This window comes from Bacidia gigantensis, assembly GCF_019456465.1.
Source record: "Bacidia gigantensis strain McMullin 20006 chromosome Unknown contig_246, whole genome shotgun sequence".
NCBI lineage: Eukaryota > Fungi > Ascomycota > Lecanoromycetes > Lecanorales > Ramalinaceae > Bacidia > Bacidia gigantensis.
The window spans coordinates 1,118,961-1,144,360 of NW_025408602.1; the positions used below are offsets into that span (position 1 = coordinate 1,118,961).

Here is a 25,400-nt window from a genome sequence, read left to right on the forward strand (position 1 = left end):
CAACAGTGAACTGTCGCTTGCCTCACAGTGCTTGCTCCTCAGGCAAAGTTACAGTCCTTACAGATGGACCGTCTGTAAACCCCGCCTGCTCAACCCCGCCTGCTTTAACGGACAAATCGACGGAGCGCCCCCATTCTCAAAGCTCTCAGTACGCCGATGACCCCTTGAAAAAGTCCTCAACCCTTATGAGATTTCTTCTTTGAATACACGATGAGCGGCATTAGAACGAACAATCACACTACAAGCCAGCCCCTGCATCATGAACAAATATTGCAAGCCCTGAATCTTATCCATGACCCTCGCTCAGACAACGACCTGCGACAGCAGGCTACCGAATATCTTCAGAACCTCCGAGAAGACTCCCGAGCACCCGAACAAGGCTTTCTTCTCGCTTCGGCAAATGATCAGTCGCCAGTTGTCCGACATTTCGGCCTGTCGCTCATAGATCACGCGATTCGCTATAAATGGGCAGACTATTCCCGAGAACAGAATGCAGCGTTAAGGAATTGGATACTCGAGCTTGCAAATACAAATCTCGAACGAGAACCGCCATATATCACGAACAAATTAGCCGAATTGTGGGTTGAGTGCGCTAAGCGTAGTTGGGCCGTAGAATGGATGGACATGGATGAACTTCTTGTGCGCCTTTGGGAAAGTACTATTGCACAGAAGGTGCTGGTCTTGAACATCTTGACCACTATTTCAGATGAGGTGTTCGCAACAGAAGATACTGTCGCTGCACTCCGGGGAAGCGACCTCAACAGAGCATGCGTGGAAATCTTCGTACCAGCCGCCGTTCTAGCCCAACAATTCCCAAATCGAGAAAGCTCCGTTAACGTCCGCTATGGCTCTGAGGGTTGGCTCTCGCGCATGTCAGATACCTTGTACGAATGTACCAAAGATACTGATTCGGCCAGAAGTAATGAAGCGTTGGCGCTCAAAGTTCTCTCCGCTTACAGATCGATTATGGTGTGGGTGGTTCCAAAGGCACTTATCTCTACCGCAACTATACAACGGGTTTGTGCAAGCTTGGCTGTTCCGAATATGCCGGTGCAGTTGGTGAGTAGGTCCTTCGCTGCAATAGCTGGTTGTGATGTTGCTGAAATCCTGAGAAAGGCAGTACTTGATACATTGTACAACTTGTACAATCGTACCCGCTTCTCAGATGACGACTTTCGGGAGATTGTCGGGCCTATGTTTCGGCCTGAAATGGTGACTTTGCTTAAGGAACTTTTCCAGTGGCTTGTGATTGATCCACAGGATATAGACGATAATAGATATCTCATACTAAAAAGACTGTCTGAGGTAAAAATCGGATCTTCATGGAATACAATCTTGAGCTAAACTAGTCTACAGACTATCTTCAATCTTGGACGCCTGCTCTCCGACAGGCATTCGGCTTTGGCTCAAGATAGCGACATTGGAGGCTTCGTAGATCTACTGAGAAGTGTCATGAAGTCCGATAGTCTTCAAGTATCGATCCCAGCCCTGCATCTTTGGGTCAAATTCTTGAACTCTGAGCAGATTTCGCAATCGCTCTCCGTGCAGTCGGCAATAGCAGATCTACTAGAGACGTGCAGTCAGCGACTGATACGCTATGAAGCGCTCCCCCAAGATACGAATCACCCGAGCATTCAATTTCTTAGAGAAGACATCGAAACAATTCCCGAACGACATGCATTTTTAGGCAATTATTCTAGATTCTGCAACCAAGTCGTAGAGCGCATCGTCGAGAAACAACCTATCGACGCTCTCTACCACATCTTAGGACAGGCAGACCAAGTCCTCGATCACCTCTACGATAACGAACCCCCCTTTAACCCTTCCACATATACCAAATATTCCATACCTTGGCTAAAGCTCGACGCTCAATTCACGGTGATCGAGGCTGCACTCAAAGGCTGCCTGAATTGGCTGACTCATGCGGAAAATGAGACTGTGAAGCACCAGCGCGATGTTATGACCTCTAACCTTCAGGTCTGGTGCGACAGACTTCTTGGATTGACATTCGAGGATCCACGAATCAAAGAACGCGTCATCCAGCTGGCTGTAGGATTCGCAGTAGGCCCCTTGAAAAAGGATCCACAATTTGCGGTTCGGGTATTCGATTATGTGCTAGAGACCAAATGCCCAATCTTTTCAGAATGCATAGCATACAATGATGCCTGCAAAGACTTTCAAGTCTTTGCAACCCATCAACTGCAACGCCTGGCTATGCGATTCGCAGATCACCTCATCTCTATTTTTGATGCAGCAGAGCCCAAAATACTTGCAGTGAGTCACGACACTTCTTCAGACGAGCAAACAAAAGCTCGGTACACTTCGGTGCTTTTTGTCATTATGCACAGAGCACTGAATGTCGACATTAGAGCCCGTGAGGATCGTTTAGAACAGTATTTACAGCCTGTGATTGATCAATGGCAAGACGAGCGCCTTCGACTGGCCCTATCATCGCCAGATGCTTTCAACAGACTTCTTGGACTAGATGCGGCTCAGCAATATCTGGTATCTCGCCACGCGGAAAATGTCCAAGACTGGGCATCCTGCTCTCTTGATGATGAGGGCAAAATGTTACAAGCTAGAATGCAGACAAATGCGGACTCGCTACCACTCAGGGCGACCAAACATATCATGGCGTCAAGTGTCGAGAAGCTTGAACCAACTACACAGGCTTTTGACATAGCCTGTCGCCTCTGGCAGAAGTACATGCCCATAATCTTGCCTTCACTACTTCAGTTTATCAGCCGATCAAATGCTCTTTATGACCCGGAGAATTGGACAGGCATGACTCCGGACCAAAAGCCCATCGTTCGAAGGATCTTTACGGATCGTTTCTGGCAACACGGCATATCTCAGGGCTCACGAGACGACTTCTATGCGGCCGTTGGAGGTACGAAAGCAACTCTGGAGGGGTTTGCGTCGACAATTCGAGCCACAGTAAGGCTTACACGCGAAACGGGTTATCGGCTTCTGTACTACATGAGTCTCCTAGGGGAACATCTGTATGGCCTGCAGGATTTGCCTGAACCCTTGGCTACGGCTCTTTTCTCAGATTCTTTTGCTCTGTCTCCCCATCAACTGACTGTCTTGCTCGACACCCTACGTCCTGTGATCGACAACTGCCCGCAGCGGTATCACGCCCAATTTTTGCCACCGATCATCTCCTCGCTATTCAACCAGATTGATCGAAAAGTAGGCTCAGAATGGGCAAAGATAGAGCAAAGAAAGGCCGCTTCAACGGAAGACAGTGATCTGACTGCAGAAATGAAAGATGAAAGTGTCTTACGGCAGCTGACTATGGCCGCTGTGATGCTGGTCGTTGGGCTTTTAGAGCCATCTAAGGTGTCACTGACTAAGGAAACAACTCTGAGACCGAATGGTACTATCGAGTCGCACTCTAGGGATCCAACGAGAGACTTTGTACTGAACACCCCAGAGATTCTGAAGCCCTTGATAATGTTTTGTACGAACGCTTTGAGTATGCACGACACTCGTGCAAGCTCGCTCATCGCAAGAGTCTTGAGAACTATAATTGGTGATTTTGCTGGAGACACACCACTCGAATCTGACGTCAGGGAGTTCATCTCAACGGAAGTCCTTAAAGCCTGCATCACGTCGCTAAACGACCCTTACTTCGTGGAAATGCAAAAAGACTTTGCCCAGCTTATTGCGCAGATCTGTATCCTTTACTCGCCACGAACGAACACGCCAAAGCAGGTCATACAATCTCTGCCCAACATGGATGGTGTGAAGGTTGACCAAGCACTGCGTCGGCTACTTGAAGTGCACTCAAGTTCGAAGAAGCAGAGGGCTGTGATTCTCGAACTCTTGCAGGGTTTAAGGAGCGTTGCCATTCATGAGCAGGGCAAATTGACTAAACCAGATCCAAACAAACTGAGATCCGTAATGCAGCAGAAATATATGACGGCTGACATGGAGGGCATGGAGATCAAGGATAGGGACAGGGAGGAAGAGATCGATATTGGAGGCGTTGCAGAGATGTTCAAATGATACCCATCTTTTGCTGTCGGTTTAGAGACGGAAAAGACAGCGAGGCGTTGCGTGCAGTCCACAAGACTTCGTAGATATAACAGGATGTGTTCTACACTGGGAGCACAACCATGCATAATCCATGCACAAATCCATGCATAAATCCATCCATTTCTGCAAGAAAGCCATTAAACGACTATTTGGTGACTTCGGACGGCACCACGGCGTACGTAGGCCTTACAAATCTTCCATGGCGTTAGTGTTGCCTTCTCAGAACGCAGGAGTTCAGAAATGCCGACCTGTCACTGTGATATACCTTGTAATTCTCCCCCAAAAGCACCTTCTCCCGTGCCTGATCTGCCCAATACCGTCGTACTTGATCCCGATCTTCCTCAGCCTGTAGCATTGGTATCAAATAAATCCGCGACCACATCTTCTCTCGGCGCAGCTCCCTATTTGTTAGACGCCATTGTTTTAGCGAGGCGTTCAACAGAGAGATCGCGCTGGGGAGCCAAAATGATGGAGTGACGATGAAGGGTCTCGTACAGCTTCTCCCTGTTCCCTTGCGCAAGCTTGTACATCCCGTAGGTCACTATCAGGCCCATTGCTGCGAGGTAGTAGACTGGTCGGAATCCGCGGACGGGAATGTTGCGCTGGATTGTGAGCGCCCACACAGTAGAATGATCTCAATTCAGGGAGTCGAATCATCCTTACCTTGTACTGGACTGGCTCGTAGCCACCGACGGGCGGTAGATCCTGGCCCATGATGGTGGCTGCTCAGGTGGTAACCCTGTGTGATGCAGAGCAGCTTGAACAGTCCCATGTTGAGGAAGATTACTAATACGACACATGTAGATTTATCAAACTTCACTCTCAGGAATTGGCTTGTAGGATCAATATATTGATTTTTGATCTACATCGTCGAAAGAGACCGCTCTTCTGTTCAGAGGTGCGGTCAAGATATGAATACCTCCAAAACAATGCTAGAAAGGGTAAGGTTTCTAACACAGCTATGCCTATTATGTTAATGCTCTGCCTGAATATTCGACTGATAATTTCAACTAGCATTTCTACACTGGAGGAGATTAACGTACAGCCCCCCCAATGGATCAATCTAATCAAAAAGACTTTCATCACCCTTATAAGCCTTATGACATACAGACTGAATTAATGAATGCTATTTATGAATGTATTAAGGATGGAAAAGTCGGTATCTTCGAATCTCCCACGGGCACGGTAGGCTTTAAATCTCTGATCTCAGTTCATTGCACGTTGACTGTCATTCTTTCGTTCTACATTTCATCATGTTTACTAAGTTCTCCGTTTCTTGCGTCTCTTCTTAGTCAACACCCAACTGACGCCCGAATAAGGGAAAATCCTTGAGTCTCATATGCAGTTCGTTGAGCTGGCTGCGCGAATCTCAGGAAGAATCTCTTGGGCTTATTTCGGCTGTTGAAGGTATAGACTTACCTGGTGACCGTGCCAATGGCTAAGGCCTGCAGATGACGGCGAGCCTCCATGGGTCCGCGAACACACAAATCAGCTTCGAAAGCAAGCAGCTATCGAACAAAAGGTAGAGATTGAAGCACGGTTGAAGCAAGTCCGGGCAAAAGAAGCCCGAATGAAAAGAATAGAGCAGAATGAGGGTCTTCCAACTAAGCGGATAGTCAGCAAAAGCTCGTCCACATAGAAATCCTAGACTAATTCTTCTCAGAAACCCTCCGAAGACAACTTTCTAGGTGATTCAAAGGAGGGAGATCAATTCGAGTTAAAAGATTATGAGAGCGACGGGGAAGACAAACAGTTTGCCCGACAATCTGCTCAGACAGATGGTATTTCCTCGACAAACCTTGAATTAATGGAGAAGCATGTGAGGACCTTCTTGTCCAAGATGTATTCTACTGATAGTCGCGTACAGGCTTGGGCTGGCATTCAAGCCTGCCAGAGAAGAGGATTCGACGCCCACTGTTGAAGTCAAAGTATTTTTTTGCTCAAGAACCCACTCACAGTTGACTCAATTCACGCAAGAAATGAGGCGCGTAGACCTGCCACCACCGCCATGGAATTTGGAGGGTGATGAGCTCGCTGAGGCTTCGAATGAGCACGTAGTAATAAAACACTTGCCACTCGGTTCTCGTAAGAACCTCTGCATCAATCCTAGAGTATCGAGACTGGGAAGCACCTCTGAAATCAATGATCGATGTCTTGAGTTGCAGCAACCAATTACATCAAAAGACAACAAGTGCCCATTCCTCCCAAACAAAGAGAGCGAGACGCTGGTCAATGATTTCAGAGACCACACTTTAGCAACAATTCGAGATATCGAGGACCTTGAGGACCTTGGCAGGAAAATCGGTATATGCCCCTACTACGCCTCACGAGCCACCATAAGACCAAGTGAAGTATGTCTCCTAGCTCGTTGCAGAGACTTTGGAGGTTGACGAATAGATAGATAGTGACTTTACCCTATCCTTTGCTCTTGCAAAAGTCCGCTCGTGAGGCGCTTGATCTTTCTTTGAGAGGACATGTGGTTATCATCGATGAAGCACACAACTTAATGGACGCTATCACAAGCATTTACTCCGTCTCAATATCTCTGATGCAACTACAGCGCTGCCGCGAATGTATAGGAATTTACCTCCAGAGATTCCGCAACCGCCTCAAAGGCATGAACAGGGTCTATATTGCTCAGCTGGTACGACTACTAGATTCATTGTCAAATTATCTGGAAAGCAAATCTGCTCAAAAGGTTGGGTCCGACGGCCCAGTCAGTGTAGGTGACTTGATGTCAGGAAAGGGAGTCGACCAAGTGAATTTGTACAAGCTCACAAAATACCTCCAACACAGTAAGCTTGCTCGAAAAGTCGAAGGCTACGTCCAGCATGCAGAGCACCTGAAGATGCGAAATCAGAATTGGCAGCAAATGAACCATCAGAGCAATAGGTCTGCTCCAGTCTTGATCCAAGTGCAATCGTTCCTACTCGCACTAACAAACCCGACTTCCGAAGGTCGCTTCTTCTACGAAATGGGAGAATTGGGCGAGATTTCGCTCAAATATATGCTTCTGGACCCCACATATCATTTCAAGGACATTGTGGAAGAGTCGCGAGCGATCATACTCGCTGGAGGCACAATGTCACCGATGGAGGATTATGCTCAGCACCTTTTACCTTACGTCCCTCCCGAAAGAATGACGACTTGGAGTTGCGGTCACATCATTTCTAAAGAAAGCCTCGTTGTCATTCCAATCTTGAACTCAGCAATCGGAACAGATTTCAACTTTACTTACGAAGCTCGCGATGCACCTCGATTACTGAGCGCTTTGGGTGATTGCTTCATCAAGCTAGCGCAGTCTATTCCTGACGGCATCGTTGCGTTCTTCCCTAGCTATGCGTATTTGAATAAGGTTATCGAGCACTGGAAATCATCGCGCGGTCTAAACTCTTTAAACCAGACGGTTTGGGAGCAACTACAGTCGTGCAAGCCAGTATTTCGAGAAACCAAAGAGGACCCAGTCGAGGAGACACTGGCTTCATATTCTCTATCCGTCACTACCTCAAAAGGGGGCCTACTCCTTTCCATTATCGGAGGCAAGCTTTCAGAAGGCATAAACTTTTCGGACGCTCTGGGCCGTGGCATCATCGTGGTAGGTCTCCCGTTTCCCAATATCCAATCTGCGCAATGGAAGGCGAAATTGGAATATATCGAGCAATCTACGGCAAAGCGAACGGGGAGCGGTCAAAGGGGAAAAGAAGCAAAACAAGAGTTTTATGAGAATGCATGCATGCGAGCTGTAAATCAGAGCATTGGTAGGGCGATTCGACACAAGGATGATTATGCTGCAATTGTGCTGCTCGATCAACGATATGGAAGGAGAATAATTCAAGACAAGCTGCCAGCTTGGATCCGGCAGGGCTTGGTAAAGGAGCAAGGCGGGCTCGCAGGGTGGGAAAGGCAGCTGAAGGCATTCTTTGAATTACAAGTAAAATAAAGACTACAGCTTAGCTATTCTGAAAAATATGTGCGTGAAGATCCTAATGAACAATCGTGCGCTCTACAAGCTCTATGAAAGGGGCAACGCAGCCAATCAATGATATGTAGACAGGTGTCGTGATATCAAAGTCGTAAGGCTGAAAGAGCCGCATGAAGCGAAAGACCTTGGCGCGCACTTAGGGCTCTCCTTCAACCCGACGAGCCTTTCAACATTGTCGACCCCATCCCAAGTTTGTCAGTCGTAGCGATGCCTACTAGATTGACCAAGACCCGCAAACAGTATGAGTCCCCCCCACCTTTCGTTCTCCCTCCCCTCTCCACTTGAATCAATCGTGCGGAATGTTATGCACAATGGACGACTTACTGACGACGTCACTCTGGGTAGTCGCGGCCATGTATCTGCTGGTCACGGTCGCATAGGCAAACATAGGAAGCATCCTGGTGGTCGAGGTATGGCAGGTGGCCAGCATCATCATCGAACCAATCTCGACAAGTACCATCCTGGGTACTTTGGCAAGGTTGGAATGCGATATTTCCACAAACTGCAAAACCATTTCTGGAAGCCAGTGATAAATCTAGACAAGGTGCGTTAAGACTATGAATGAGTACCGACAGCTCTGTGCCGGAGATCCTGCGGATATGGGCAATCATTATGTTCACCGCGATATGAACGAAAAATAGCCATCGGTGTCTATCTAAGAAGCAGTGGCACACTATTCAAGGAGTCTTGGGCTGACCACGACGTTGAACAGCTATGGGCGCTTGTTCCTCAAGACAAACGAGACGAATATATCGCCAATAAAAAATCCGATACAGCACCCGTCCTCGATCTTTTACCCCTAGGTTACTCGAAGGTGTTGGGAAAGGGAAGATTACCAGAGATTCCGCTTGTGGTGAGGGCCAGATATTTTAGCAGTCTGGCAGAGAAGAAGATCAAAGAAGCTGGGGGGGTCACGGAGTTGGTCGCATAAGGAAGCCTGGTGTGACGTGGGGCAACACTCAGGTGCTTGTTGATATGAATATTCAAGAGCTGCACCAAGCAAACCCGTGGTTTACCACTTGCCGTGATGCTTCACCCATACATATTTGATTGACGAGAGTGATCTTCGTTGTCCGGACTTTCCCCTGTGTTCGATGCCCTTCGCTCCGCCGACTCAGGGATGTGAGCCTGCCTGTGAACCGCATGGACAATGTCCTGGTTGTCCGTCTATTCGCTTCACCCATTGGCAAGGTCAACAAGGTTCAATCAGGATATGAGCGATTTCCGGTGTGCGGCTCCTCAAGTGCATATCAATTTCATCACAATGACAGACATTGTGAAATTGCTAGGGGCAAACGGGGCGTCCCTATGTGTTTGCCATAAATGAAGCTTCTCACCGAGCAAAGCTGTGTAGCCGCCGGACGGAGAATAGTTCTCGGTCGCCAATCTGCATAGCCATTTCCACCATGCGCTTCGCGTGGGGTGAATGATCGATGTTGTAGAGATGGTCCAAGGTAGATACCTTATAGTGAGAGATCTGAGTCTTGGCGTTCTGGCTTTGAATCGGCTGGTGTCGGCTGTTGAGACACCGTAGATGCGTGATACAGTCTTTGGTCTTCTGATCCCACTGTTCTTGAGTCCTATGCGATTTCTACATGTATAGCTAGCCTTTGTCCTACCGCTATGGCGGCCTTCAAACACTCGCAGACTCCGTCCGCTGTGGATTCCTTCGCTCCTCACAATCCTCGAGCCGATCACGCGCCCTCTCATCTCACCCACGACCCTCAGCGCGACAGGCACCTCTCGAACGGAGACGACATGCAAGAAGGAAATCGTTTTCAACTCGACTTTACCCACAATCCCGTCCCAATGCCGGTCAACGGCCACGGTCCTGGTTCTGTGCAGATGCCCAGCGGCCCCACTTCTCAAGTACCACCACCAGGCGCACGGCACAGAAGCGGATTGAGCATGGGATCCTATGATATCTCAAAGAGTCCTCCAAATCCAAAGAGCACTTCACATGTTCCCTGCAAGTTTTTCAGGATCGGTGGATGTCAGGCGGGGAAGGCCTGCCCGTTCTCACACGCCTTGGACAATACCACTGATGAGGTCTGCAAGTACTTTCAAAAGGTCTGTTATCGCCAGAAGTGGAACTGGTTCGGAAGCGCTGACACTATCAAGGGAAATTGCAAGTTCGGCCACAAATGCGCCTTGGCTCACGTTCTTCCTAATGGACGGCGGGTGAACAGACCTAACCCAGCAGCGAGAGGGAGTATGGATCTCAGTGGGAGGATTGACCCTCAACTATACTCGCAGCCGGAACCAGTGCCTCCACAGTCTCTTCTCACATCGCATGTCAACGGTCCGTTTTCTCAACAAATTCCCCCATTCTCAGAGCACGACCGATCAATGCAAATCCCACAGCCTCGGCCCTATGGTATCCCTTCGATAGACACCGATCCTGCATCTCCTCAGTATGGATCTCCTATAGAAGGCTCACGTCTAGCGTATTCTCAGTCTAATCATCTAAACGTCCTCGATGCTCCGCTCCCGGCCTCATTCGACAGTCAAGGTGTCTCTTACATCGCGAGACATGGCCCTGTAGCGGCTTCCGTTCCTTCCAAGTTCGGTCTTGAGTTTTCTTCGCCTCCCTCTTCTACTAACCGTCACGCTTTCGCTCCATCAGATAACCTGCAGTCCGCTTTTGCTACGCACCGTAACCCGCGTACGCGAGGTCCGGAACTTGGTTCATCACCTTTCACATCAGGCGATGAAGGTCCGCCACCTCGTACAATGCATTCTCAGCGCATTGCAAAGCCTAATATGCTTTCGGCAAGTTTACCGAAAGCCGGCATGCGTACGGATGACTGGGATGAGGGGTTCAATTTCAGCGATGGCGAAGAGACCGACTACATCCCGTCAAGCTTACATGATCAGATACTAACGCCCCAGGAGAAGTTACGCCGCTCATCAAGAAACGACAGAGACAACAAGAGCGTTCGAGAATCGCTAAGCGGACTTGCGAGTCCAGGTGATTCATCGAGCATTGTTGGGTCGCCTAACGCAGGAAGCCCTTCGCGTTACGGCAACGTGTTTGTTCGCCGGCAGCCGGAAACAAACAGCAGCATGGGGAGCATGGGGAGCTCTCCATCTCAGTTTGGTCCTGTTGGTTCGCCTCTACGTAGTCTTCATCCGTCTGCAAGTCCCTCGATGCGCGCCACCAAAGATGCTGGCGATGTTCCAACGACCTTTCCTGCCTTCGCAAGTCCACCCCGGCACTCTTCAATGTCTATATTATCCCAGCAACTCGGTCGGACACGACTCTCCTCAAAAGCCTCTGATTCGGGTGACAAGTCTGGCAACCTACATCCCAACTCTGCGCGCCACTCGTCTGCCCCTACGACTGGCTTTGGCCGCTCAATCCCATCTTCGGCACAGAAAGACAGAATTGACGAAGAAGTGGGCGAAGGAGTGTTCTCGATGGAGGAAGAGGAGTACGATCGGTCACGACTACTGAACGGATCTAACAACAATGCATGGGGGACGATCGGCTCTAGACCAAGCGGCGGATGGAATTGACCGCAGGCAGACTCTTTGCTACCATAGAAGCTTTTTGGTGCTTCGAAGTGACTTTTCCTATTTCTAACTAGACTTCTATCTGTTGCTAGATGTTGAGACAGCAGCCCGTTCACTCCTAGACTCTGAGCAAGTTGGGTACGTCCGCGGAAAGCCGCTGGGGACACACAAGAACGTTTATGTTATTAGGGCCGAAGAATCGCCAGGACAGGTTTTGTGATGGACTGCACAGGTCTTGCTCATTTGTGCATGCCATACTCCGTTTTAAGCTTGCTTGCTGCAGGAATTGGAGGAAGGGCAGTCGAGTCAGGCACAGAATATCTGCGAACTTAGCGACGGCGTTTTGAACAACAGCCGATATCGTTGGCTAGAAAGGTTACGCACATACAAATGAAGTGTATGATAATGAATGGATAGAAATTGCATATAGTGGATAATTTACAATATGTCTAAATGAGCTACTTCTAGATTGACATCTTACAGGTCTCTGATCTATCTATAACGCCTCTTGCAGTAAGTACCTGGTAATCACAATTCATCCTTGATCTTCTTTCCTTCAGGAACATCTCCCTTTTCAGCCTCATTCTTCTTCCCCTCTGGATCAGAGCTTTCCAGAACCTTTTTGCCCTCCACTGTCCCCTCAATCATGACCTCTTGCACACCACCCCTGACCCCTCCCTTCCCTTCAGCAGCCCTCAGCACACCCGCTATCTCCTCATCATACACATTCCACTCAGGGACCTGCCTTCTCGCCCTCTTGAGCTTTGGCTCCTTGGTCTCCGGATTGTTACACAAATCAATTGTCCTTGCCTTCTCCAAGCCCTCATCCGCACACCACGTCTCGCACCACAGCCATTCCTGTGGCAAGCTCTTGATCTGCAGCACATGCTGCATGTGATTGGGCAGGTCCTGGTCCAGATTCGACAAGCTTGCTGGGTCCGCAGAGAGCTGATGATACTGTCCCCGCAGGCGGTCACCGGCTGCAATCTCGCGAAATTTGACAAGATCAACGACGTAGAGGGCGCTGATGTGGTAGGGGAGCCCACGCAGGAAGTTGGCCCAATAGCCCGTTTTCCAGAAGCGGTAGCCTTCCATCGAGGTGCGGGAGTCGCACATGGGTGTGAAACCATATGGGGCGCCTTCGAGGTCGAGTGTGACGAGATCGTACATGTCTGTGCGGACGATCTGATCGGCGTCGACGAAGATGACTTTCTCAAGGGAGGTGGGGAAGAGCACATCCAGGAAGAGGATCTTGTAGCCCCAGATCTGGCGCTGCTTTTCTGGTTGAGCGCGTAGCCAGTGCGGCCACTTGTAGGTGATGAGTTCGTAATCGAAGTGGTAGTGGGAGGCGAGGGTAGGGAGGGACTCTTTGAAGGAGGGAGAGAGAAATTGAGCGATGAACCAAAATTTGACGGTGCGGTTGGTGTGGCGCATCACACTCACTATCATGATGGATAGCATACGCTCGTACAAGTGGCCGGAGGCAACAGAGAAGATATTGATGTCGGCATGTTGGGGGCCTGAAGGGATGAGCCCGGTTTTGGAAAGAAAAGAGGAGGCGAGCTTGCTCGCTTTCTGAATGTAAGGGGCCGCGGCACCAGTCTTGAGGATAGACAAGCCTCCTTCTTCGAGTACATCCTCATTCTCCTGACCGGGTCGCCTGGATAGCCGCGGATAGAGCGTCTTTCCTTGGAATGACATTAAGGTGATGTCGGTGCTGTGGTCGCCAGGCGCGGGGTACCAGCCCTCTTGTCCAGCGCTATCGATGGCGAATATTTGGGAGGATCTTCCGGACTGTAATTTCAGGGTCCAGTAGCCAGGGTTGACCTTGAACTGGAAATATCCTAGGTTCGCCATGATGATCGTATCCGCAAAATGCGGGTTCCTCTCAGTACCGAGGAACAATTGGACTCCGCGAGGCGGAGTGCCAACAGACACATCCCTCGAGTGGCCCTCGATCAGGATGTACTCTAGCTCGTACAAAGCATCTACGTCCTCTCCTTTCTTGAGTGCGCTGAGCTTGATGTTGTCAAGGTCGTGAATGGATTGTTTAGCAGTGACAAGCCAAGCTGGTGGGACATCGAGGGCGAGATTCAGCAGAGCTTCTTCTGGTACCCCTCGAAAAATTGCCCCAGGAGCACTGACACCGCCGCTTTGGGTGAACGTTGGCTTCGACTCTAGAATGTGGCGATAGAAACGCTTAACTGGGAGCTCCTGCATCTTTTCCCGTGGATTTAAGAATAGCTTCACATGGACCCCACTGAGTTCCGAAAGCACTTTCAAAATGGGTATCCACCTCTGCGCAACTTGGCTCGTGGGATCGATTGAGGCCACGAGATGGATCGAAGAAGTCTCCACGTTCCCAGTCGTGATCATGGTGTAAGTATCTGACCAGTCACGAAATCTGTCCATACGGACTGTTGGCGATGAGTCAAAAATACCCTCAGGTATATCCGAGATAGCTGAAAGCGCAATGGTAGAGGTAAGAACCGCCGAATCGGACGCTGATTTTAGACGATCGTGCAAGCCGAGAGTGGTCAAAGCCTTTTCAGCTGGCAAAAGTCGCTTTTGGCGCTCGTACTGTAGAAGGAAACTGAAGTCTTCGAGCGAAAAGACAGCCGCCGGAGGCAAAGGGCCTACCTTTCTGCCATTCAAAATTAACGAGTGTTCACCAGGAGTCAATGAGAATGCTCTGATAAGTAGCTGACATCCCTGCCAGGTGCTTTCTGCTTCCTCAATTGTGCGTTGGCTATGTTCACTCGCCGGTCTTTCTGCATGCAAAGCTGACTCAAGTGCTCCGCGTTCTAGTCGTCCATGATTCCTTCTAGCAAGCTCAGCGATCATGATCGATCGAGCTGCCAATTTGGTACTTGTGGGATTATGCAGAAGTCTGACTTCGACCTCAGGCTGCTCTCGTTGAAACTTCGCACCTTCTAGCAAGAGCTTCACGCCATCCTCTGAATCAAAATTGGCAATGATCGTGAGTTCAGGGGCAAACCTTTCCATCCCGACAGCCTCTGGTACCGACGGAACGTGGGGAAGAGTGTCATAGAGGTCTTTTTGCGCGTCAGTAAGGCTTCCAATATCAACAAATTTGATGCTAGCCTCGTCTTCTGGCACAATGAGGGCATTACGATACGCGGGCGCATTTTCAATCAGCTGACCAGCAAGCCAACTGTCCTCAGGAATTTGCCCCTCGTACACCTGACGCTGGAGCATCCTCAAATCCGCGTCCACGCGCGATGTCATTGCTGAAAGCCAATTGTCATTTCGAGGCATGGCTACCCCGTTTGAGAAGAATGGCGCAGGCTGACTCACAATGCCCAAGCGTTTGAAGTACCTACGAACGAGGTCTAGAGAGATGGCATTTGCGGTAGCGCTGAGACTTTCTCCTGACGACTCGTCCAAAGCCTGCATGTTCTCGCTGTCTCCTTGAAGCACTTCTTGAAAGTCAGCTGCTAGCCGACCATGGCGAAGCTTACGATCCTTCACAGAAGACTCAAAATTGCCCCGAAGAACAGCTGGTCCTTTACTTTTTCTACTGAGTTCCAGGTAAGAGAATAGAGCAGAGAGGCCATATGAATCCCAGATATGGTAGACCACTTTTGCCTGATCAATGGCATTCGCTGTTGTCAGCAAAGGTACAATACCAAACCGGATAGGGAATTTGCGCTTCACAGCCATCTGTAGTTGCTCCACAATGATTTCAAGATCTTGATCATCCGTCAAATCCATTGGGATGACCACATTGTGAATGTCTCTGCGTACTTGCGGCAATTGACCTGGCCATGTTCGTTGTAAAATAGCTGAGGCTTCAGGAGGCCATGAACTGTATCGCTGATCCCTTTCGATATCGTTGAGCCAGATAATCACTCCTCCACCTTCGATGTCGTCCCTATAATTGTAGCGTTGAGAATCCTCCTCCACTTTCGATTCTGAAATGGCTGAACTTGATAGGATTTTCACTGACTCTGCGCCAGTGAAGCCCAGCTTTTGGAGGTTGCCTACAATTTGACGCTCCCTTCGCAATTGCTGAAGCAAAGCATACGCGTCCATCTCTCTCGACTGGATTTGCTGACCGTTCATCCAAATGACATTGTAACCTGCGGGGAGAAACTTTTCACGATTGACACGATGCTCGGCAAGAACCTCTTTCGAGACATTGCGCTTCGAAAGAGGCATGGAAAACTTAGGAAAGTCTCGAGAGATCTTGTTTAATGTTTCGAATGGATCCTCACTCGCCATGATAAAGCTAGTTGTTTTGAGGCCAAGGCCAGACAGCTCTTTCGCTGCCAAGGGCTTGAGATCTGTGATCTCTTCGTCAATCGTATCTAAAATTGGGGGTGCCTCCCAGTCAGAAGCCGTCTCCTCAGAAAAGTCAGCCTCATCCTCGCCCTCCTTTGCGGCCTCACGATCATCAATGACAATGTAATCGGTGCGCTTGAGCATCAATTCTACTCCATATCCATTGATCGGTAAAGGCTTTCTCTCCTGCGAACCTTGCGGCCTATATCGTATCCTATACGATGTCTCCCCATTCCTTGCCGTAGCACTGATAGTGTGATGGAACTGTCCAAATAGTGGAGAAGTGATATCGGCATAAAGGACTGATGGTACTGCTTCAGAGTCTACAGGCGCGTCCAATATCCGATCAAATGGCAGCCCCGCAAGGTTCTTGATCTGCCCTGCGTCCTGCTGGGCCTTGTCCAGAGCAGGCGAGCAGTATTGTTTACCATTAAAGTGGACCCATATTGGACAAGCCGCGTCTTGTGCAACCATCAGTGACGGCTCAATGGAGGTTTCATAATACTGATAGTGCGCTTGAATCCGAGGCGCTGCAGAGTGTATCGAGAGCGCAAATTGGAAGGAGGCTATGCCCTCCTCAGTGTCGATATGGCCCTCCTCCCTCAAGACATGCAGGAAATTGTCATATAATTCTTGATCCGTATTGCAGTCTATGAATCGCCCTTCGGCTATCCGATCAAGGAGTGGAAAGTAGGAAGTTGGGTTTTCCTCTGCGGCCGTTTCTCTGCTACATGTCAGCTGACCAGCATAGATTTACAGGAGCGGCCTGGAGTATCACCAACAGCAGCTCTAGTAGGTAAGGCGGAGAAGCAAAGGATGCTTGCAATGCGACATTGATCGAAGGGCCGGCCAGAACCAGTCTGGCACTGAGCACAATTGCAAAGGACAAGAGCCTCACTAGCTCCTGCCGGCAAGTTTGCAGTCCCATGGCAGTTTATGCAAGCATTCACGCTTGGAGCGCCAGCTTGGGAAAAGTATTTACGATTTTGACATGCCATGCTCAGGACACATAAATCTGCAATTCGGATTTAGGGGATTAAGCACGTGACCTAGGGGACCCTTGGGCCGCTCAGTCTTGAAAGTACCGGCAAGTGATGCAAAATACTGGGGGCGTCAAAGACGAGGTCAAATGATTTCTGCATTTCCGACTGATGTCGAATCCTTCTGAATGGATGTTGACTGGCATGAGGGACTCATTGATACCCTTCTTGCACGTAGCTAGGAAAAGCATCATATGAAGCCTGGCCCCTCTCAAAAACTGATGTGCCTTGTGTGCGTACTGAGGTGAGAAATCAGCAATACTGACCAAAATGAGATCTTTTTCACGTGAGTCAAACATTTAGTTATCTACCTTTCTCGTTCATCATTGCTGGAGGTAACTGCCTTTCCTACCTGTTCCCTCCCCACAGCGCGCTCTATCAACCTCGCTCATCATGTCGATGCCCAATAGTCTAGACTTTGCGACCGTTGATGTGTTTACCCGCACCCGCTTCAAAGGCAATCAGCTTGCCATCGTCAAACTGCCAGCTGAGGCGGAAGGTCTCAACCAGCAGACGAAACAAGCCATTGCCCGTGAATTCAACTTCTCTGAAACGGTCTTTCTGCATGCCCCTAGACCTGATTCCCAGGAGCGTCGCCTCGATATATTTACCTCTACGCAGGAATTGCCATTCGCTGGGCATCCTATCATTGGCAGCTTAGTTCATGTAGCTCAGAGCACCTCCCCGCCATTAGAGAATGTGAAATTCGTCCTGAAGGCTGGTCCACTTGTTGGCAGGTACAATCGGCGGACGCTGCAGGCAGAGGCTGAAGTCCCGCATAAGGTCCACATCCACGAAGCGAAAGCCCGCAGGAGCGATTTCCTCGACAGGCAACCCATCGACAGGCTTCCTCAGGATCCAAAATACAGCCATTTCCCTTTCGTCTCTATTGTCAAAGGGATGACATTTGCGTTGATCGAAGTACCTGAGCTCGCAAATCTTAGCGCACTAGATCCGTCCGCGCAGATTGACCCAGATTCCGTTTTAAGCCTCGACGAAGGTTGGGAGCCTTCACTCACAGCTTCTTACTACTATACGCTTACGGGAACCTTGCAAACCGAAACGACGATCCGGAGCAGAATGTTCTCACCACGCATTGAAGAGGACGCATGTACCGGAAGCGCAGCCTGCACTCTGGCATCATACCTCTCGCTTCTGCGTAGCGAAGCTGACAAAACGTATGCATATGTGATCGAGCAAGGGGTCGAAATGGGCCGCACAGGTGAGATACACGTGACGGTCACGCTGGACAGCAGCGGTAAAAGCGTCGAGAAGGTCGTTCTTGCTGGAAGTGCTGTGGATGTTACGTCAGGCTGTCTGATGTTACCCTGAATGTAAAGTTTCGGTGCTCTTAGCCGACTCCATAGTTTCCATCATGTCTCAAAGCTGGCTTGCGCCCTCGTTCTTGAAGAAGAGCATGAAGCACTGAAAATAACTCAATGATAATGGTTCGTTTCACCAGTCGAAGCAGTTGGTGGTCGAGCACTGCAAGTGCGGCAGCATGCTAGGAATAGAACTTGCCGCGACAGTGAACTCATTGAGTCCTTGATGGTGTTGAAGATCCATCAATGATGCGAACCTGACCACGGCTCATGTTTCGTCGTTTCACCACGGGCGAGGTTTCAGTCCTCGAACAGGCTCGGTACCAGGCGCGCCATTCCGCTCTTTAACAACCCAAGCCAGACTCCTTTGCCTTTGGCTAGCACATCGTAGTAGTGATCTTCGGCCGTGGGCTTTTCCGTGGCTTTGTCGCTTGAGTTTCACATACACGTGCAGCGGGATCTTCACAGGCTGAGGTGCCTGGCCTTTCACCTTCCGCTATGGTTGTTATTGGCTGGCTTGTGAGTACCCCAGGATTCAGCAGTAGGCCAGCCTGGCGTATGGCCGATGACTAGTTGAACGTCCGTGTCAACTTCGATTTGGTAATTGCGCCCTCAGGGCATCGTCATTGAGGCATTATTATGACCTCTCTCGTCCAAGACAGCTCTGAAGTGAGCGCTGCTCCAATTCCCCTGCCTCTGGTTGCCTATGGTAAAGTTCACGAGGAACAAAACGCTGAAAGGCGGTGGGAGCGGGCAATGCGGTACTCAGTCAGTAGTAGACACTTTCCACGTGTTCGGAAAATGCGACAGATCGGAGCAATGTGTCGAGGTATATGCGCTGGGCACATGCAAACCTCGTGGATATAGCCCCTCCAGAGGAAGGTGTGTGAGGCGGTCTCCTACAAAACCGCTTAGGTCGAGCCCAGCAGTCCTAAGCGGCGGGAGCGGAGAAGGTGTATGGCACGCCTGGATGTGCCGTCGACTGATTGAGGCGGGTATGCGGGATGGCGTAGGACTAAGTCACCCACGCATGGCTTGCAGCGCCGGGACCGGCTCTCCCCATGGTCCAAACGTTCGGTTTGTGCCGAGGAGGCAGTCGCCGCTTGGGAGGGAGGGAGGCCACGAGCATCCTGCTGGGCCTGGCCTGGGCCTGGAGACATGGAGGGCGGGGGGGCGTAGATGTCCCAACCGGAGGAGGACCACAGTCGTTCAAATCCTGATTCGGATTGCAATGAGGCAGATTATTATTGAGCAAGAATAGTGGTCTTTGAGCAGATCCCACGGTGAAGCGTGCATGTGCACTAGGTCTAGATCTGAAGAAGAAAGCCGATAAAGTAATCTCCTTTTTCCTTTTTCCTTTTTCCGCAATCATAATGGCTGGCTGCATGTCGCATAATTCAAGCATCCTAATTTTCTCAAAGCGGGATCTGTCCAGGTCATGTCACACATTCATATGTAGAGTAGTGGATCTGATTGGCGATCTCGCAGATGAATTCGAAGAAGCAGCGTAGTTCCATGCACGGCATCGTGATCTGCCCATCCCTCAGGTCGAGCGTGCCAGTCAAGGGGTCCTCGGACGTCTGTCTCTGGTGGTGGAAGGACGGCACAGGTTCCATGCTGTAACGTCGGCCTTTCTGCTATTATTCACTAGGGCGGCTGAAGAATAGGATCGATGGGATCTTTAGACGAGCGCATCCTTACCGAAAAGAAGCATGCGAACAGAGCAAAGGGAACCAAAGGAACCGCACGGCTGAATCGTTTGGGAAAGGAGTTGAGCCGAATAATCATAATCATCATCCTCGTTCGACCGTCTACCGTGCTGGTACCTAGAGCGCAGTAGTAATTGCGCGGGAGGCGCAGGTACCGCTTAAGTTGCCGTTTCTGCCATTTCTTCCCATTTTGACCCCAATCATCATTCTCGTGTCTGCTTCAGCTTCCGGCATCCTCATCCTACTCCCTCCTTGATCGCTTCTGGCTATCCACCTTGACTGTCACTTCTTTGGCCATTCCGTTGCTCGGCGAGCTACCAAACCTCGGTGCCAGAACAATATTCGGGCTCGCCGCGGGCACACCCTCTCCAACGAGCTCACGCCGCAAACCGTGCCTATCTCTCAGCAATTTTTGTGGACGGAGCTGCTTCGGACTCTAACTTCTCACTGGGAAAACGGAAAAGTCCAGCTTGCGGTGAACATTACTTGCGACCCTAATAACCTACCTAGCCTTTTGGTCTCGACTGGAGGTGCAAAGCCATTGTCGCGTTTCCTAGATTGATTGGAAACTCTGCTTGAATTGCTGGCAATCGATTTCAGAAAGGAACACAGCATCATCGGGTATCTGTCATAATTGTGCGGGAGGTTGCAGGGGTTTTGGGTGTTGTGTACGTGGGGCGCTGTCATCGAGGGTCGGTGACAGACACTGGGTAGCAACAGCACGGGCAACCGCAACAAAACACCAACCACAACAAACAACACGAGAGGCCTACGTCCCCGTTCTATAGCTACGTCGTCCACCAGGGCGTCTGCTCTTGCTTACCTCTGGCCTTATCACCCCCATCCCCAATGGTCTAACGCACTACTCGCGACTGCAGCGTACTCAGTTCCCTCCACGCCGACCGTCAATACAAATCCGCTACCATCAGCAGCATTCCTCATCATGTCTCCACACAACAGCTCTTCGTCCTCTTCGTCAACCGAGGGTTCAGCCTACCCTTGGATATTGGAGCACCTCCTAACCTATCCCAGCACATATGAAATACCTTTACGTACGATGTATACTCTGAATTCTGCACCCTCTGCGCAGCAACCTCCTCGTCAATCGACTCGTGTCGATACTCCGTCCTTGTCCTCATCCGCCTCTAGCCTTGACGGTTCTCCACAGACACCAGAGTTTCCTGTGGATCCAAAGCATCATCTACCGCAAGCCACCGCAACAGATCATTTTAAACAGTGCTTGATGGAACACATCAGCCAATTGCCCTCGCAGCCATGTTCACTGCCTCCGGCGTTCATCACTTCTTTCGTCCGACGGTGTTTTACAGAAGACTTGGCTATGGTTGATTTCACTCAGTCCCTGACCGCGCTCGATTACTTGAAAGATCTAGAGAACAGGAGGAAGAGAGAGCTGACTGCGGTCTTGCAACGTCTCGGCATAGATGAAGACGTTGTGTCTGAGCGGAGGGCGGAAATCAGCTACAATTCTCGGATTTCAGAATGGGTAAATGGGATGCATGACAAAGAGCGAAAGGTTGAGGCGCTATACACACAAGTCTACATTGGCCTTCGCCGCTGGGTAAGTTCTATGTGCTTCTTCAACAGTTGGAAGGCGGCTAATAACGGTCGACTTTAGACTTTGATCAATGAGATGCGTCTAGAACCATTCTCAAAGGCCAATAGCATAGCGATGCTGAACACGCTCTACCCACCTGCCACTGTCTCGCCACCTACGAGACAGCTGACCCAGCATATCCTCTCGACCCAAAGAGCCGCTTTTTTTAGATACATCACCGGCGTCGAGAACAACGGTAGAGAAATCCTTAAAAACTTGGAGCTTCAAGGAGCTAAGCCTGAAGACCGAAATGGATGGAAGGCTGTTCGTGAAGTAGTCGATAAGTATCTACGGACTGCCAATGGTCTCATTGACGAGTGTGGAGAAGTCACTGGTGCCTCTTACTTCTCACCAGAGGCTGTATCACGTCGCCGAAATGAACGTAAAGCAGACTCCGGTGTCAGCTTTGCAACAAGCGATCGTCCTTCCACCAGCAGTAGCGACCACAGCCACTCGAACATTCCAACCACGATCAATAAACCGCTTCCAGCCTCACCGCCCAGCCTTCAAAAGGCCAACACCATGCCAACAACAACGTCGAAGAAAAGGGAGCGTACGCCATTTACAACCCTCGAGAAGATTGCTCGCGAAATCCGAAGCTTTCGCGGACGTAATGACGTGAAAGAAATCTCCAATGGGAACATCGGCTTAATCACAGACCTCGATTACCACACCACTACAAACGGCAAGGAATCGAGCAAGCCTTCCAAAGGCCTACGAAAGATGAAATCTACTTCATCAATCCGTGACCGAGAGAACGGGAGTGGACGATCATCGCAACTCCATTCTCGCAATAACAGTAATGATGAGCCGATGCCTGATTTTGATTTCGATGCCCGAAGGCGGCAAATGATTCGAGAAGCAAACAAAGAAAAGGAGGGTAGGGCAGCGCTTTTGGAGAGAAACAAACTCAATGGCGCGAGTCTTCCAAGACAAACAGCAAAAGCGAGGGCTTTTGATTAATAAAACTGACCATAGAATAATGGGATGCGACCTGCAACAACATTAATGAGTTTGCAGCATAGTATTTGCGGGACTTTTGCATGAACTGCAGCGTTGGCGTTGTGTATACGATCGGGCATATGAAGCTGGATGTCACCATACGGAAATCTCATCCGCTTCTTCTGTACAATTTGGTTACGATAATGTATGTTTGAAAATGGAGATGACGTACGTAGGAGAGAGACTACGGGATGGATAAGCGGTCGTTGATAGTAATGCCGAAGCATCATTCAATCAACGAGAATTCTGATATTCTATGAATCTGTTGCGTTCTATTGTAATCATGTAAAATCCAGCTTTCCCTATGGAAAATTCGCTTTCTCTCCAAAAGCGGGCTCCTCTTCATAAATTCTGACCTTCTCCGCATACTTCCTTATATCACTTACATAAGATTCCTCGATGAGGTCTCCCTTGCCACCTGCGACTCTCAGGATAAGATCATTAAGCGATGACCTCCCTAGAATATCTACATGATCGCCTAAATCGCGAAATGCATCAGCAAAGATCACAATTCTTTATTCCCTGCATCGGTCGAGTACGTACCAGTATTTGGCCCTCCCCTTGGACTGAATCTATCAGGCTCATGCGGCATCTCAAATGTCTTGACTTTGATTCCAGCAGGATTGAATCGCTTGATGTTCCAGCCTTTGGCACACATGTAGCCATTGCTTAACAAGGGCACGGTGCCGTCCCCTTCGCCTTGAATCACGCCGTGGTCGATCTCACCACCCGTTACACTCGTATCAATCGTCACATTAGCAGTGTTCAGAGGGTCTGGGTCATCCTTGTAGAAGTAGGATCTTTCTGTTGCTTTCCCTATTCCGTAGAAGCAGTATATCTTGAGACTAGGCGCGAGCGGGAGCCGAGTTTCGAGCGGATTGACCCATTTAGACGCAATACGCTCGTTCATCTCGACTTCGGCGGTAGTGAGTGCGACACCATGAGAGTAATTTTCAAGGACCATAGACTTGTACCAGTCTTCTGCGTTGGACAGAAGATACTCGAGCGACTCTTCGATAGTAAGATTTCGTGAGGCCCCTTGCGTGACATTGCGATCCCGAAAATTGAGGAAAGTGCCATAGCTTATATTACGCCCGACTTGGTCATCTGGCGCCCATGTTCTGTCGCCCCAGACTGCATTACCTCCCTTTGGCAGAAGGGAAGAGGTGCCGGGCATGCTACGGAAGATCTCACAGCGCTCGCCTTTACCAAGGAACTTTTCCAGGCCGTAGACTGCGAATGGATTTAGCTGCGCCGTGTCTTTCATCTCGCCGGAAAGAAACGCTGGTAAACCCTTCAGCGCTCCAAGCAGAGAGCCGCTGATGTTAATCCAAGAATCAACATATTTCTCTACCCAACCTTGGCCGGCTTCTGATTCTACCCAATGAAGGAAGTAGAACAGTACTTGAGAACCCATGCTGTGAGATACGATGGTAACCTTCTCTCCCTTCGTATTTACGGCAAGCTCGATATGACCACGAAGACGCGAGAAGTATTGATCCCTGTTCTCTAGATTGGCATATGATAATCGCCAATCGTAAGTCGCACTGAAAGCATTCGACGGATCGTAGCCAACTGTTGCTAGGTTCTCAAGAATCTTGTTCCAGATCCAGTAGCCAGTGATGAAGAAATCTGTAGCATCAAATCCTTGAGAAGCTCTCAACTTCACACCGGGAGGATCAAGGCCAGTCTCTTTGTCGAGCATGATATGCTTCTTCCAGCCGGCTTTATCTGTGACTAAGGCTCTCATCATACTCCAGCTGCCCCATAGTCTTTTCCTGAAATATGGCCTCGAAGCTTCTTCAGTCCCCCAGCTTTCCAGTCCTGTAGATATTACACCTGGTACCATGATCACCGGATGCTTTGCCTTGATCCCTTGAGATTGCGCGTGCAATCCAACAGCAAAGGAATCGTAATTGACGGCTTCGCGCTCATGATTCTAAAGTGGACGTGAGCTGCATCAGCTTCAGTCCACGCTCCTCAGTTGGCACGCTCGAGGGAGGCTACCGTGATGTCCTTTGCATCCTTCACGATTCCAGCTGGGATCACGTCAATTAAAGCATCCAGATTAAAGTCCGCCAGCCCCTCAAAGTTGATCACATCATGCTGCTCGGCGAAGAAAGCAGCGACGCAGATGCCAAAAAGCCCACCGAGTCCAAACAGCAGCCATGACTTTCGCTTGCCCTTCTTTCTCTTCAGCTTTTCAAGTTGGCGAACTGGGACCGGTATCACCGGTTCAGGTTTGGGGGGAGGAGTCTCGTGAAGGGTCAACAGATGAGTCTCCAATAATTCGTCTTCGGAGGGTGGACATATTGACCGAGAGCGCATGGTTTCTTCTTCTTTATAAAATATATGCAAGCATTGAGTAGAAAAGAGAGCAGACGACGCTGTGTAGCAGGTCGTTCAGCGAGACAAGATGACAATTCCAATAGATTCTGGTCCGACAAGGCATACAAAATCATGGACGCCTTGCATAGTACCCTACTCTAGTTCAGTCCGACAAACCGGCCCTGCTGTCGTACAGGAGACAAATTACGCAGTCGTTACACAAGATTCACGGGAGGGTATCTGTGGGCATTTTTCAGCATCAAACATCACTGAATTGAACATCTCGCTACGTCGACTTATTGATATATGCTGTCATGAGTTACGATCAGAAAGCTCAAGACCCACTGCACTTAGATCTGATTCAGTACACGCATGAGAAAGAAGCAGCCTATCTCACCCCTATGCGGGATCTGATCTCTAAAGATCTTTCAGAGCCCTATAGCATTTACGTTTACCGCTATTTCTTAGGAGAATGGGGAGATCTATGCTTCATTGTATGCTTGCTTCAGACGCATGGTCAAATATAATTGTTGATGTGTT

General features: G+C 49.7%; 7 protein-coding genes across 7 annotated transcripts; 5 read left to right on the forward strand and 2 right to left on the reverse strand.

Annotated features, from left to right (window-relative positions):
• Window positions 1-210: 210 nt before the first annotated feature.
• Window positions 211-4,011, forward strand: KY384_005962 (uncharacterized protein; the record flags this gene model as incomplete). Its single annotated transcript, XM_044814459.1, has 2 exons — window positions 211-1,305; window positions 1,357-4,011. The coding sequence occupies 2 exons, from the start codon at window positions 211-213 to the stop codon at window positions 4,009-4,011; spliced, it is 3,750 nt and encodes a 1,249-aa protein (XP_044668609.1).
• Window positions 4,012-6,020: 2,009 nt separating this feature from the next.
• On the forward strand, window positions 6,021-8,954 carry KY384_005963 (uncharacterized protein; the record flags this gene model as incomplete). Its single annotated transcript, XM_044814460.1, has 4 exons — window positions 6,021-6,392; window positions 6,443-7,935; window positions 8,369-8,567; window positions 8,736-8,954. 4 exons carry the CDS (start codon window positions 6,021-6,023, stop codon window positions 8,952-8,954), a joined length of 2,283 nt encoding a protein of 760 aa, XP_044668610.1.
• Window positions 8,955-9,646: 692 nt separating this feature from the next.
• KY384_005964 (uncharacterized protein) lies at window positions 9,647-11,542 on the forward strand (the record flags this gene model as incomplete). The annotated part of the gene is made up of 1 exon (XM_044814461.1): window positions 9,647-11,542. The coding sequence occupies one exon, from the start codon at window positions 9,647-9,649 to the stop codon at window positions 11,540-11,542; it is 1,896 nt and encodes a 631-aa protein (XP_044668611.1).
• Window positions 11,543-12,067: 525 nt separating this feature from the next.
• KY384_005965 (uncharacterized protein) lies at window positions 12,068-16,772 on the reverse strand (the record flags this gene model as incomplete). The annotated part of the gene is made up of 2 exons (XM_044814462.1): window positions 12,068-16,568; window positions 16,627-16,772. The coding sequence occupies 2 exons, from the start codon at window positions 16,770-16,772 to the stop codon at window positions 12,068-12,070; spliced, it is 4,647 nt and encodes a 1,548-aa protein (XP_044668612.1).
• Window positions 16,773-17,277: 505 nt separating this feature from the next.
• On the forward strand, window positions 17,278-18,216 carry KY384_005966 (uncharacterized protein; the record flags this gene model as incomplete). The annotated part of the gene is made up of 1 exon (XM_044814463.1): window positions 17,278-18,216. One exon carries the CDS (start codon window positions 17,278-17,280, stop codon window positions 18,214-18,216), a length of 939 nt encoding a protein of 312 aa, XP_044668613.1.
• A 2,642-nt stretch (window positions 18,217-20,858) lies between these two features.
• Window positions 20,859-22,493, forward strand: KY384_005967 (uncharacterized protein; the record flags this gene model as incomplete). The annotated part of the gene is made up of 2 exons (XM_044814464.1): window positions 20,859-21,494; window positions 21,552-22,493. The coding sequence occupies 2 exons, from the start codon at window positions 20,859-20,861 to the stop codon at window positions 22,491-22,493; spliced, it is 1,578 nt and encodes a 525-aa protein (XP_044668614.1).
• Window positions 22,494-22,834: 341 nt separating this feature from the next.
• Window positions 22,835-24,860, reverse strand: KY384_005968 (uncharacterized protein; the record flags this gene model as incomplete). Its single annotated transcript, XM_044814465.1, has 3 exons — window positions 22,835-23,010; window positions 23,076-24,471; window positions 24,540-24,860. The coding sequence occupies 3 exons, from the start codon at window positions 24,858-24,860 to the stop codon at window positions 22,835-22,837; spliced, it is 1,893 nt and encodes a 630-aa protein (XP_044668615.1).
• Window positions 24,861-25,400: the final 540 nt, after the last annotated feature.